Source organism: Arachis hypogaea, chromosome 5 (assembly GCF_003086295.3).
Source record: "Arachis hypogaea cultivar Tifrunner chromosome 5, arahy.Tifrunner.gnm2.J5K5, whole genome shotgun sequence".
Classification (NCBI taxonomy): Eukaryota; Viridiplantae; Streptophyta; class Magnoliopsida; order Fabales; family Fabaceae; genus Arachis; species Arachis hypogaea.
Genome location: NC_092040.1, coordinates 5,806,238 through 5,821,985, shown reverse-complemented (window position 1 = coordinate 5,821,985; position 15,748 = coordinate 5,806,238). Strand labels below are relative to the sequence as shown.

At 31.9% G+C, this 15,748-nt stretch overlaps 1 protein-coding gene across 1 annotated transcript; it reads left to right on the top strand.

Annotated features, from left to right (window-relative positions):
- The first annotated feature begins 3,695 nt into the window (after nucleotides 1–3,695).
- Nucleotides 3,696–7,178, top strand: LOC140184655 (uncharacterized). The gene has a single exon (XM_072236632.1). It carries the CDS (start codon nucleotides 3,905–3,907, stop codon nucleotides 7,154–7,156), a length of 3,252 nt encoding a protein of 1,083 aa, XP_072092733.1. The 5' UTR covers nucleotides 3,696–3,904; the 3' UTR covers nucleotides 7,157–7,178.
- Nucleotides 7,179–15,748: the final 8,570 nt, after the last annotated feature.

Here is a 15,748-nt window from a genome sequence, read left to right as displayed (position 1 = left end):
AAAATAGAGTGAATTTTTATTCAAATTACTTAGAATCTCTTTAATAATCGTTTTATAACAAATGTAACGTTTATTTGGAGCGAGTGAGTTGGGAGCTTGTTTGTGATCATGTTGATACTACAAATTAAAGTGGTCCATAGATAAGCATGGAAGACAGCAAGAAGGATGGGGACCACAAAGTTTTTATGCTGTTTGTGTTGGATCCATCCATTGTAATAAGCATGATTCCAAGTGCATATTCCTTCCCTTCAATATATTGTTCTAGATAGAAATATCAATCAATAATTCAGCTTTTAATTTGGAGAAGGAGCAACTTCCACACCCTCATTAATGGACTAATGCTACCTCCTCAGAAGAAGCTGAAAACCATGTATTTTGTTCTTTTGCTCCCAAACAAAACCAAGATTGCTAGTATCTTAGAGAAAATTTAGTTGGATTCTAGCATGTACCAAATGGTTTAGGGCCTAATAGTATGTTTTTTCTGTTTACTTTTCATAATTGAAATATTAAATAAGTTAATGAGTTAATAATCAATTAGTCTCTAAAAAATAAAATATTTTTTAAATTTATTTTTGAAAAATTTTATTAATCAAATCGGTTTCTTAAAATTATAAATTAAATTAATCATATTCGTCCTCTAGTTATTGTATTAATAATTTTCGTCAACGATGAATGATGTAGAATGTTAATTGACAACTTACATAACATCTAATATGTCTAGGGTTTATGTTTGAGGAAAGATACTAAATTAATAGATTTTAATACATATATTTGGTCAATATCTATTGGACATATTAGGTGTCATATATGTTATCAAATTAACATTTTACATTATTAATTGTTGATGAAAATTGTTAATATAACAACTGGAGAATAAATATGATTAATTTTAATCTTTAAAAAACTAATTTAATTGATAAGATTTTTCAAGATCGAATTTAGAGAACGCTCCATCTTTTAGGGACTAATTTTACTATTATCTTCGTAAGGTAAATAAATTAATTATAATTGATATTTATCATATTTATTTGAATTAATCAAATTAAATCATTAATATAATAAACTAATTATAATTGTTGACTCAATAAAATAAGTTAAATAAATAAAAATATCTTATGTTTATGCAAAAATTATAACAATTTTAAAAATTATCAATAAAAATATATAAGACAAAAAAATTAATACAAATTAAAATAAATTTTATTTATTTATTTTAATTAAATCAAATAATTGATATAATTAATTAATTATAGTAAATATGGTTAAACTAAATATTAAATAATTTAATATTTATCTCAATCAAATTAAATAAATAATGAATTATAACACATTTAATTAAAATCATTAGTCAAAATACTTAAGACAAAAAAATTAAAATAAATTAAAATAAAATTAATTTATTTATTCCAGTCAAATAAATAACTAATATAATTAAATAAATAGTCAATTAATTAACGCATTTAATGAATCAAATAAAATAATAATAAAAACCTTCAACGTCGTCATGTTAGGTGAACTATACTATTAATTGAAAATATTTGATTTTAATAATATATAATAGAAAATAGATAATAGATAAGTTATGAAATATAAAAATAGATAAAATAAAAAAGAATAAATAAAATTACATTTTTTAATTTACAATCATATAATTGATAATAGATAAATAGCTATTAGACAATAAATTACAAAAAATATTAAATTTGATATTAAAATAAATATGAACAATGAATAAAATTTTAAAATTTAGAATCAAATTATTCAAGATAAAGAAAAGAAGAGAAATTTTTGGTAAACAACGACTCAAACATTAACATAATAATAAATTGAATTATTAACATATATTTGAATTAAATTAAATTAAATAAATAAAAATATCTTATAAATATGTCACGTAAAAATTATAACATTTTTAAAAATTATTAATCAAAATATATAAAGCAAAAAAATTAATACAAATTAAAATAAATTTATTTATTTATTCTAGCTAAAACAAAATATATGGTCAAATAAAATATTAAATAATTTAATATTTATCTCAATCAAATCAAATAAATAAATAATTATAATACTTTTTAAAATTAGTAATCAAAATATATATAATAAAAAATTAATACAAATTAAAATAAAATTATTTCATTTATTCTAATCAAATAAAAGAATTATTATAATTGATTAATTATAATTAATGTTATAAAAAATAAATAATTTGATTTTAATATTAATTAAATTAAATAAATAATCAATTAATTAATGCGTTTAAATGAATTAAATAACATAAACAAAAAACACCTTCAAAAATATATCAAAAACATATCACGTCAGTTATGCTGTTAATTGAAGAAATTTAATTTTAGTAATATATAATAGATATAATAGATAATACATAAATAATAATTTTATCTTTTTAATTTAAATATAAATGTTTAATTTTTAAAACAACCAAACAACTTTAATCTCTCAAAAAGATATTTTTATCTTTTTAAAATTAATTACAAGCTTATTTTACTTCTTTTAAAATTAAATTAAATTTTTAATTCAAATTAAAATAATCTTAATTTTAAAGGATATTTTAGTTTTTTTTAAATTAATTCTAAAATAATATTATTTATCTTTCATTTCTTTTAACTTGTTTTTGTTTATAATTTTATAATAATCTAGTATCAATCCCAAAAAATTAAAGACTCTAAGTTCAATATCACAATAAATTTTAGAATATTGTATTTAATGGTATTTGTACGGTATTTTAGAATTTTAAAAATATTTTAAATGGTTCTAAAATATTTTTAAAATATTTTAGAAGATTCTAAAAATCCTACAAAATTCTATGAGATTTTGAAATGTCATATAGCATTTTAGAAAAGTGTAAATATATATAAAAGTATAAAGAGTGGTTTAGAATAATTTAAAAGTATTTAGATAAATGTAGTCAGTAAAATATTTGTAATAAAAATTTTAAATATTTAATCTAGACTATTAATTAGATTTAATCCTAACTGTTTATCAAGAAAGTAAATGACTATAAATAAAGAATAAAAGTTTTAAATTAATGTATGTAAATTATTTATAATAAACACTTTAGTAATAAAATATTTTTTATCAATTTTTTTTATATTTTTAATTTTTTTGCTAAATATTGATTAAGTTAATTTAGTTTTAATTTAAGAGAGTAAGTAAATTCAAGTACTAACATTATAGCATTAGAATATGTTCAAAATTACAACACCAAACTTAATTTAAATGCAAATATACAAATTTAAAAAATAAAAACAATTACTTTCGCACAATTTTATAAGTGTAGCTTTGATGCAAAATGTCACGGTAAATTTCTAGAAGGTTAGATTTAACAGTGTTTGTATAGTTTTATGGAGTATTTGAGAATACTCTAGATGGTTCCGAAACATTCTAGAATGTTCTAGAAGGTCCCGGAATACCCTAGAAGGTTCTAGAAGACTTTAGAAGATCATGGAATATTCTAGAAGAGTGTGGATTGATATAAAAGTATGAAGAGTTGTATGGAACAATCTAGAAGTATTTAGAAAGTAGTAGTATGATAGATATTTATAAAGAAGGTTCTAGATGATTAATCTAGACCATTGATTAGATTTAATCATAACCATCCATTGAGGAGGTGGATGGCTATAAATAGGAGGTAAGAGTTAGTGTGGGTGTGTGTGAATCATTTGTAACAAACACTTGAGCAATAAAGTGTTCTTTCCACCAAGCTTCCTTTCTCTTGTGTTCTTAGCTTTCTTGCTAAGTATTGAGGGTTAGGCTGACTTGGTCTTAGCTCAAGAGGTTGAGTAAGTTCGAGTGCCGGCACGGTAGCGTTGGAGTGTGTCCAAGGCCGTGACAACTTGGTATCCGAGCAAGGTTCGAGAGGGAGCACAAGTGGTTTGTGGGTATGGCTTCAAATATCACCATGGAGCATGTTGAGTCACAAAGGGGAAGGGATACTATTCCTTCTCAATGGGGAGGCAAGAAGGTACGTTCTTCAAGTGAGCCTAGAGGTAAGGACCCTAACTTCTTAGAAGAAAGAGTTTCTATGTTGGAAAATATTCTATCCTCTATGGATGAGCGGTTCCAAAGGATAGAACATGACAAGGAGACCCTCGAGGCTCACGTGTTAGGAGAACTAGATGCTTTCAAAGAAAACATGCTCCAAATCGAAGAGAAGCTTGAGAATTCCTTGAAGCTATTTGAGGAAGTTCAAGTTTGGTTCGAGGAGGCAAAATCTCGACCAACCATTATAAGGGAGATGACAAAGATTGATCTCCCAAAGCCAAAGGAGTTCAAGGGCGTGAGGGACGCTCGAGAGGTGGAGAACTTCCTATGGCAAATGGAGAGGTACTTTGAAGGCCAAGGGGTGGTCGAAGAAGCAATAAAGGTACGCACTGCAGCTCTCTACCTTTCTGATAATGCTACTTTGTGGTGGAGGAGAAAGTGCGTAGATATGAAAAAGGGTACTTGCAACATAGCCACATGGGAAGATTTCAAAAGGGAATTGAAAAGACAATTCTTCCCTAAGAATGTGGTTTATGAAGCAAGGAAGAAGTTGAGGGAGTTGAAGCACAAGAGTACGATTAGCGACTACGTAAAGGAGTTTACTACTCTCACGCTTCAAATCCCCAACTTAGCATCAGAGGATGCATTGTTCTTCTTCATTGATGGACTCCAACCTTGGGCAAAGCAAGAACTACAAAGAAGGAATGTTAAGGATGTCGATGAGGCCATCGTGGTGGCCGAATCACTCACTGAGTATCATAGGGGAGACTCTAAACCCAAGTCTTCCTCCAAGCCTAGTTTTGCTAAAGGTGGGGGAGACAAGGGGAAGAGTTTCTCAACCAAGAAGGAAGGAAAATACTCTTCAAAAAAAGAGTACGAAGAAAAGAAGAAGGCTTTCGTGCCCAAAGGAGGATGCTTCGTGTGCAAGGGACCACACCAAATGAAGGATTGTCCCAAGCTAGGGACTTTGGCATCTATCGCTGAAGAACGAGAAGCTCAAACTCAAGTAACTGAGTGTGTTGGATCTATCCAACACATAAATGCTGTGAAGGCCGAAGAGGCAAGCATTGCAGAAAAGAAAGGCTTGATGTATGTCAAAGCCTTTATCAATGAAAAACCCGTCATGGCTATGATCGACACTGGTGCTACACACAACTTCATCACACCTGATGAAGCAAAGAGGCTTGGGTTGAAGATCACCGAAAAGAATGGCTGGTTCAAACCCGTGAATACCAAGGGTAAACCCCTTAAGGGAGTAGCAAAAGGGGTTGAGATGACTCTTGGTTCTTGGAAGGGCCTTGTGGATTTCTCAGTAGCACCCATGGACGATTTTAAAATAGTCATCGGACCCGATTTGCAAAGGAAAGCAAATATAATACCTATGCCATACTACGACGTAGTATGCGTCATGGAGAAAGGGTCTTCATGCATGGTCCCTACAGTATCTAAAGTTGGCGGACCACCGATACTATCTGCCATGCAACTCAAGAAAGGGTTCAAGAAGGGAGAGACTACATATTTGGCTCTATTACAAGAGGAGTCAACATCCGAAAGAGAAGACGTTCCTCCCAAAATCAAGGAAGTCCTTGAAGAAAATAAGGATGTGATGCCTCCCGAGTTGCCAAAACAACTACCACCTAGGAGGAAGGTGGACCACAAGATTGAATTGGAGTTAGGAGCAAAGCCGTCCGCCTCAACACCTTATAGGATGGCACCGCCAGAACTCGATGAGTTGAAGAAGCAACTCAAGGATTTGCTAGATGCTGGGTTCATCCGTCCATCGAAGGCACCTTATGGCGCACCAGTCTTGTTCCAAAAGAAGCATGATGGTTCATTGAGACTATGCATCGACTATCGAGCACTTAACAAGGTAACCATCAAGAACAAATACCCCATTCCTTTGATAGCCGATTTGTTTGATCAACTTGGTAGAGCTAAGTGGTTCTCAAAGCTAGATTTGAGGTCAGGATATCACCAAGTGAGAATTGCCGATGGTGATGAGCCTAAGACCACGTGTGTCACGAGGTATGGATCGTATGAGTGGTTGGTGATGCCTTTTGGCTTGACCAACACTCCTGCGACCTTCTGTACCTTGATGAATGAGATCTTTCGACCTTACCTTGATCGGTTTGTAGTGGTCTACTTGGATGACATTGTTGTCTATAGCAATACTTTGGAGGAACATGTAGAACACTTACGAACCGTGTTCAAGATCTTGCGAGAGAATAACCTATATGTGAAGAAGGAAAAGTGTTCCTTTGCAAGGGACGAAGTCCACTTCTTGGGACACATCATTAAAGATGGAACTCTCTGCATGGATCAAGGAAAAGTGAAGGCTATCAAAGAGTGGGAACCTCCAAACAAGGTATCCGAATTGAGGTCATTCCTTGGGTTGGCTAATTACTATCGGAGGTTTATCAATGGATACTCCGCCAAGGCTGCACCATTAACTGATCTTCTCAAGAAGAACCACTCTTGGGAATGGTCAAAGGAGTGTCAAAAGACTTTTGATGAGTTGAAGGCTGCTATCACAGAAGGACCAGTACTAGCACTACCCGACTACTCAAAGGTGTTTGAAGTCCACACTGATGCTTCTGACTACGCTATTGGAGGAGTTCTGATGCAAGAAGGACATCCTATTGCCTTTGAGAGTCGCAAGTTGAATGATACAGAGAGGCGATACACTGTCCAAGAGAAGGAGATGACCGCGGTGGTGCATTGTCTGAGAACTTGGCGTCACTATTTGCTTGGTTCACACTTCATCGTCAAGACAGACAATGTGGCTACAAGCTACTTCCAAACTCAAAAGAAGTTAAGCCCCAAACAAGCTAGGTGGCAAGACTTCTTGGCTGAGTTTGATTTCGAATTCGAATACAAGTCAGGCAAGACTAATGTGGTAGCAGATGCGCTGAGTCGCAAGGCTAAGTTGGCGGCCATTTCTATGGTTGAAGGAGTTATTGTGCATACCATCAAGGAAGGGTTGCATCACGATCCATTAGCCAAGAAGTTGGTGGAGTTGGCTAGAGAAGGTAAGACCAAAAGATTTTGGTTAGAAAACGACCTTCTCTACACAAAAGGGAGAAGATTATACGTTCCTAAGTGGGAAAATCTGAGAAGGAAGTTGGTAAGAGAATGCCACGACACCAAGTGAGCTGGTCACCAAGGTCAGCGAAGGACCTTAGCACTCATTGAATCTTCTTATTATTGGCCTCAAATGAGAGATGAAGTGGAGAGTTATGTGAAGACTTGTCTTGTGTGCCAACAAGATAAGATTGAAAACAAGACACCAAGTGGGTTGTTGGAACCTCTGCCTCTATCAGAGCGACCGTGGGAAAGTGTCTCTCTAGATTTCATTTCTGCTTTACCGAAGTCTGAGGGGTTTGGATCTATTCTCGTGGTAGTGGATCGATTTTCGAAGTATGCTACCTTTATACCCGCCCCTACTGACTGCACTGCAGAGGAAGCAGCACGACTATTCTTCAAGAATGTGGTGAAGTACTGGGGATTGCCTAAGAGCATCATTAGTAATCGAGATCCACGCTTTACAGGACGACTATGGACAGAGTTGTTCAAACTCCTTGGGTCGGAGCTTCATTTCTCAACAAGCTTCCATCCTCAAACCGATGGGCAGACTGAGAGAGTGAATGCCTTACTTGAGTGTTACTTGAGGCATTTTGTAAGCGCTAATCAGAAGGATTGGACAAAACTCCTAGACATTTCCCAATTCTCATACAATCTGCAAAGGAGTGAGTCTACAGGGAAGAGCCCACTCGAGATTGTGACTGGACAACAGCCGCTTACACCTCACTCTCTTTCTTCCTCTTACTCAGGGAAGAGCCCTGGAGCTTATCATATGATTAAGTCTTGGGAAGAACAAGCAGATGTCACTCGTTCTTATCTCGACAAAGCTGCAAAGAGGATGAAGAAATGGGCAGATAAGAAGAGGAGGCATGCAAGCTATCAAGTGGGAGACAAGGTAATGATCAAACTTCTTCCACAACAATTCAAAGCCTTTCGCAAGGTTCATAAGGGCTTAATCCGCAAATACGAAGGGCCATTTGAGATCATTAGACGTGTTGGGGAGGTTGCTTACAAAGTACAACTTCCTCCCTCTATGAAGATTCACCCGGTCTTCCATGTGAGTATGCTTAAACCATATCACGAAGACCAAGATGAACCGAGTAGAGGTGATTCGAGTCGTGCTCCGCCTGTGGTGATTAGATCCTTCGATAAAGAAATCGAAGAGATCTTAGCTAATCGCGTTGTGAGACGAAGATGGGTACCACCAAGTATTCAATATTTGATCAAGTGGAAAGGGCTCCCGATAACTGAAGCTAGTTGGGAAGCTCGTGAAGATCTGTGGAAATTCCAAGAACACCTAGAGCGCTATCATGAACAGAACGCGACGAGGACGTCTGCGCATTAGGTGGGGGAGAATGTCACGGTAAATTTCTAGAAGGTTAGATTTAACAGTGTTTGTATAGTTTTCTGGAGTATTTGAGAATACTCTAGATGGTTCCGAAACATTCTAGAATGTTCTAGAAGGTCCCGGAATACCCTAGAAGGTTCTAGAAGACTTTAGAAGATCATGGAATATTCTAGAAGAGTGTGGATTGATATAAAAGTATGAAGAGTTGTATGGAACAATCTAGAAGTATTTAGAAAGTAGTAGTAGGATAGATATTTATAAAGAAGGTTCTAGATGATTAATCTAGACCATTGATTAGATTTAATCCTATCCATCCATTGAGGAGGTGGATGGCTATAAATAGGAGGTAAGAGTTAGTGTGGGTGTGTGTGAATCATTTGTAACAAACACTTGAGCAATAAAGTGTTCTTTCCACCAAGCTTCCTTTCTCTTGTGTTCTCTTGTGTTCTTAGCTTTCTTGCTAAGTATTGAGGGTTAGGCTGACTTGGTCTTAGCTCAAGAGGTTGAGTAAGTTCGAGTGCCGGCACGGTAGCGTTGGAGTGTGTCCAAGGCCGTGACAAAAAGCTAAAAACAATTAAAAGGGTATCCACACCACTTGTCCCTTGCCACGTTTATTAAACATATATCCATCCCCCGCGAGAGCGGGGAGAAAATAGCTCTCAAATTTGTTCTTCGACGAATAAATTTTTGTGGATATCTGTGTCATCTAGGAGCGAAAATAGGTTAAGTTAGGCTAGATTTTATTTTTAACAGGCCTAATTTATTATGTAGTTAATTGTCCTGATTTTAATTTATAGTTTGTTATAAGTTATTTATAAAGTATTAGATTTAATAGGAGTATTTAAATTTAAACTGATCTAAATTAAACCGTTTATTTAATCTAATTCAAATTGAAAATCGATTAAAACCGCACTAATTTGGATTTGATTGGATTCTATTTTTTGCAAACCGTTGGATTGGATCGGATTTCGAATCTATTTTTCATAACCGATTCAATCCAATCCAAACCGCACAATATGCTATAATGTTATTATTTTATTATTATATTTACAATTATACTTATAACATGTTCAATTTGTTATACTTTTTTATTATTCATGTATTATTATTATTTAATAAATATTTTATGTTCAAAATATTATTTATTTATTTATTTTAACTAACCTATAATTTTATTTCTATTGTTATGTTATTGTTGGCTTTTTAAGATATTGTTAAGACTTGTTATATCATTGTTAGTTATTTAAAATTTGATGTTAAGACTTTATATATATATTTAATTTTTTTATTTAAAAACCGCAAATCCAAACCAATCCAAACCGCTTGTAATTAGATCGGATCGGATCGGATTTTCAAAAAAAGTTCATCCAATCCAAACCGCACCGCACATAAATTAAGCGTTCGGATCGGATGACTTTTTTCCTTAAAATCAAACCAAATCACACCGTGAACACCCCTAAGATCTGACCTGTTATTTAATCTAGTCTAACTTAAAGTCTATTAAAAAATCTGATAATTTATTTTACAAGAATAAAAATATTATTTAAAAAATTATTTTTTAATAAAAAAATATTTTTATGTAATATGTCATATTTAATATTTATAAAATATTTTAATTTTTTAAAGTATTTAAAACATACAAAAATATTTATAATAAAATATAATAAATTTAAAATATTTCATAATTAATTAATAATAATAAATTATTTATATATTTAATTATGTTTTAACAGATTTAATCAAGTTTGACAGGCCAATAAAATTAATTAATAACTTTAGATCTGATCTACTAACATATTAAAACTTTTAAAAAAAATTTAAATATGTACTTATTTTATAGCAAGTCAAATCAGACTAAACTAAGTCAAACTGCAGGCTGCTAGCTTTTTTCCATCCCTAGTTTCATAAAAAAAATTGCCATTCCTAATCCATCAGCCTGAATCTTTCAGTTTATATTTGTTATAAAATGATTATTATCATGCATCATATTATAGAGTATAGAGTGTTATTATATATAATGGATTATGGAATATTATCAACTAATAGGATATAGATTTTCATAATGTATTTTAACTAATTAGTAAATGAGTTATGTAAATAATATCTTACTATTATTTATTTTAAAACCTTCCTCTACAAATAAATCTTAAAGAAAAAATTTCAAGACACACAAATTTTACAAAGTTTACATTATCTTAGTTCTTGTATTGAATTTTTGTATATTATTTTTATGTAATAAAAAATCTATCTTCATAATTACTAAGTGTTTTATTGAAAAAAATAGTCATTTTCTTACCATGAATGATTTAGGAGCTGATAAAACTAACCTTAAAAAATTAAAATTAAAATTATATCCATAAAAAAATGAATTATGTTTGACAAAAATATCCAATCGTTAATTTTTTATTAATTTCGTTAAAGAATGAATTAAAATACCTAAAGTATTCCTATCTTATTATCTTTAATCTTTCTTTTTTATCTCTAACACTACCATTATTATAAGAGTGACAACATATATCTTATCCGTGAGTATCTAATTCCAAGAGTATACAAGACTCGATCCGACCCAAAGATCCATCACAGACCCAAAGATTTTTGGGACATGTTGGCACAGACTCGAAGTGGCCCGAAAATGACCCAAGAAAAAAAATAAAACCAAAATGGGAGACGAAACTGGGACTGGACCATAGCTCATGTCACCTGGGCCGGCCCGGTGGGGGATCATAGTTTCTAATTTTCGCTACTTGAGTTAGGGGGCACGCATTCATTTCACAAGCTTCACTCAGTTTACTGCTTCTATGCCTCACAAGCCCTCTTCTACGCACTCTAAGCCTGCCACAGTGCCACCTTCAGATCTCAGTCCCCTCTCAGTCCTTCTCTTCAAGCCTTGACAGCGTCGCCGCCAACTTTTCCATCGTAACCATCTTCCTGTTAGTATTTTGATTAAGTCTTTATTATTCTTTCTGTTATTGAAATTTCTTATTAGAAATTTTGATTATTAAAATTTATGATTTTGATAGAATAGAAAACATAGGAACATTATGATGGTGTTGAATGAAAAATTATGTGTTTATTGTGTGTATTTGTCTTGTTTTTAAAATAGATTTGTGTTTTATAATGTGTATAAAAGTGTTGGGATTTTGGAGTGGACGAACATTAGAAATTATGGACAGTGGATATAGATAGTTTAGACATTAGAGGTTTAAAATTTGGTGGAGAATTCATAAGATGATATTTGATAGTAAAAAATTTTTATATATCAATTTAATCGAATATGCCAAATTACTTATAAATTTTTAACTATTAACTTCTAATGAAGATGTATATGATTTTTTACCTTAAAATTAAGAGAAATTTCTAATTAACTCTTGATTTTATTTGTTTAGGATACGAACAATGGGAGAAGGAGATCCTTCACCAATTAATGAAGAGAACAAAACAGTAGAAATTGAAAATTTGAAGTTTTTTCTTTTTATAATTTTTTAAATGAATTTTATTACGTTAATTGTGAAATAATGGTTAGAAATTTGAAGATTTTTACATGCTAAAGACTCGATCTTCACCCAGTTCGAAGGTGTGTAAGTTTCATCGGATTTAGGGTTGGGTTTGGGTCTAAAATTTAAGTCCGGTATATATTTCGAGTCGGGTCTTTGTTAGGCCAAACCCGGTGTGGCCTGACCCATGTATACCTATCCAATCTGGTCAGATAGGATTGCCAATCTCATTCTGCAAGTAGTGACGTAGTGTTAAGTGCGGAGTAGATTTTATTAATGCAAAAGACGTCTCACTTAATGTAAAAAGTCTTTACCATTGAGTTAAGATCGTCAATTATTAATTTAACAATTTTGTTTATATAAAAACTAATTTTATTTTAGTGATATATAAATATAACATTATATCACAATATTTTATTTGTGTTTGTGTTATTTAAGTAAAAACTTTTATATAGAATTAAACATTTGATGATTATATTGTTTAAGAGTAATTGAATTGTCCTGTGGAATAATTGTATTGTGTATATTAATTTTTTAAATTGGATGCTCGTTAGGTTATATAATAACTGCCACCACCCTTACATTGTTAACCATTCTCAAAAAACAAGTTTACATACAGACAAACCACCACCACTACTACTGGTATTGAACTACAGTAGCGGTAGCCGAAACCACAGCTGCACACATACACACACCACACTGCTATACACACACCGTCGCTGACGACATTGAAAAGGCCAAAAACGTGACTCAAACTACTACCACTGCCGCCAACATTAAATTACAACAGTGACTTCATATAGGCTGTATTTGTTTACAGAAATAGTACACTGAGACAGGAACACAAAGACACAAAATTGTGTTTGACAGATGAGACATAGACAGAGACAATGTATTCAGAAACACTGAATTAGTGTATTTTGTGTCCATCCTGATAGGAAAGACACAGAAACACTAACAAGAGATACAACTTACTTTTTATTTTTTTCATTATTCTTGTTAATTTTTTATAATTATATTTTTTATTATTATATTTTTCATCTCAAATTTTTTGAATGAAAAAAAAAGAATAAATTGAATTTTTATAATTTATTTTAATTTATTGCCAAACATAATACAAGAACACAAAATTTTGTATCTTTGCCTATCAGTATCTTGTCTGTTCCGTTCTTAAAAACAAACCAGCCATACAGACACACGAACGGCTACTACCACCACCAACATTGAACCACATCAGCGGTGACTTGAACCACCACCGCGCACATACACACAAGAACCATCGCCGCCGACATTGAACCAATTTGGCTCATATGCAAGGGAAACGCCATCAAACCAATTTAGCGAAGCATGCTGCTCCTGAAGCTAAAGATGCTCCAACTCAACCTTAACCTCACAAGCGCAAAGTTTTCATTCGCAAAACAGTCAGGATTGGTCGGTTTGGATATCGAGTGATAAAGCAATATGATCAGAGACAAAGCAAAATATCTAATTTTTCAGATTGAATATCCTGAGATTGAAGACCTAACAAAACCAAGTTACCGATTTATATCTTCTTATGAGCAGAAGGTGCAACCATTTGATAAAATATATCAATATCTTTTGTTTGCGGTTGAACCTTATGAAATCATTGCTTTCAAGGCCCCTAGAATGAAGTTTGATAAGTTTACACTAAATTTTTTCTTACACTATGACCCAAATTTAAAGATGTTCACGCTACAATTATATTTTAAATCCAAGTTATCACGGGCAAACAAACCACATCCCTCATCTATAGCGAATGGTGCAGCAGCACTCGGTGTTCCACCAAAGTCCATGCCTTTGCCACCTCAAGCTCCACACACGAAAGAGAGGAAAGATTTGAAAAAGAAAACCGTTAAAGTAGGAAAGGAGGAAAGGAGGAAAGGAGGAAGAATGCGTTGTCAGAGAAGATTGTCGTCAGCTCCGTCTTGCCTTTTTTCTGATCTGAGTTTTACTTTCCTTTTTTTTTTCTTTTGAGAATAAAAAATGAAAAGAAGATGCAGGAGATAATAGTGGTGAGGGAGAAGACGTAAACAATAATGAAATTAGAATGATGTAATTTTTTTTTTCAGATGGCTAACAATGGTGGTGTCAAAAAAAAATAAAGATAGAGTTGAAACGAGGAAGATAATAAGACAGAGGTAGTTTGAGTATTTTAATTCATTTTTTAACGATATTAATAAAAAAATTAGGTATGATTGAATAATTTTGTCAAATATAATTTATTTTTCATAAATGTAATTTTAATTTTTGTTTGTATGATCAATTTTATCAGCGTCTAAATTATTAATAACCAGAAATGACTATTTATTTCGTTACATTGTGAGAATATGATCAAGATACAACTTTTTTATATTCTCATATTTAAATGTTTGCTCCTATTTATCTCATAGTTGTAAAAACTGGATCGGACCAGCCGGTTCGACCAAAAAATCGGTGAACCGAATCTTGTATCGGTCCAATTTGGTATATTTTCCGCTTAAGAAAATGGAACGGTCAAAATCGGTACGAACCGATCAAACCGATTTAAACCGGTCAAAACCCACACGGATCAGAACCGAACCGATGCCGTCAACGGTCAATCTGCGTGCTGATGACGTCATGCTGACGTCAGCATGCGGGTTGAGAAATTTGGAAAAATGGATTGCAGCGAGTAGGAGTCAAACTTCGGTCTTCTAAATTGAAGACCAAGTTGACAACCACTGCATTAAACCGTTTCTTTAGTATTGTTAATGCTTTTATAATATATATTTTCATTTTTTATAACTAATACATATATATATATATATATAATATATATATATATATATATATATATGAAAATACTTAACTCAATATTTTTTAAATTAATTATTTTTTAATTGAAGTACAAATTAATTAATTTTAAAATAAAAAATAATAATGAATATAAAAATAAAATAAAAATTATTTATTCTGAGAAAAAATAATTTATATAATTATTTAATTATATAAAAATATTTAGATCTTAAAATTATTCTTTGGATATAATTCATAGATTATTATTCTTATTGTGTCTAATTAAGATACTATATAATAGTATAAACTAATTATATGTCTATTTTTGTATTAGTTATTTATAGAATTCAACTTAATTATTCTTAAAATGTTACTAAAAATATGTATTTTTTAAAATTTAATTTTAGGTTTTTGACTATTTTTATTTTTTATTTGCATAGTACCGAGTCAATTGGTTCAACCAGTGATCCACCAGTTAAACCAATGACTCAGTGATCCAATGACTTGATCGGTTCAATTACCAGTTCGATTCTGATAACTATGATTTATCTACTTTTATCATATTTTCATAATAACATTAATTATATTAGAGAAATCAGAATGTAATAGCCAAGCAGCTTGGAAATGGAACGGACTTCTACCTTTATTAAGCTGGGATTCATTGCACACATTCAATGTGACATCGCAGCTGTAGCTTAGGTTAAGTGGCAATATATGATGCCTCTTAATATGTTATATCCAGTTTCAAACTTTGGCAAGGGCCAAATAGTGGTAGAACTCTTAAATATGTGGATGAGTGTATAGTGTGTGTGAGTTTGTGATGTTTAGAATTGAGGTTGTCTAATTTATTTAAACAAATAAAAATAAATAAATAAACAAGTATTGCAGGTTAAAATTCTGCCTTGTGTATATAGCAATTTATTGATCAGTGACAAATCTTTAAATGAAATTCAAATCTACAATAGATTGGTGTAGAGATGCGGTGGAAAAAAAACTACAAAAACATAAGAAAAATTGTTGGGCATGAGAAGAAGGGCTGGAAATT

What these genes read in the sequence shown, in the direction of transcription:
- LOC140184655 (XM_072236632.1), top strand. Translation starts at nt 3,905, where the DNA reads ATGGCTTCAAATATCACCATGGAGCATGTTGAGTCACAAAGGGGAAGG.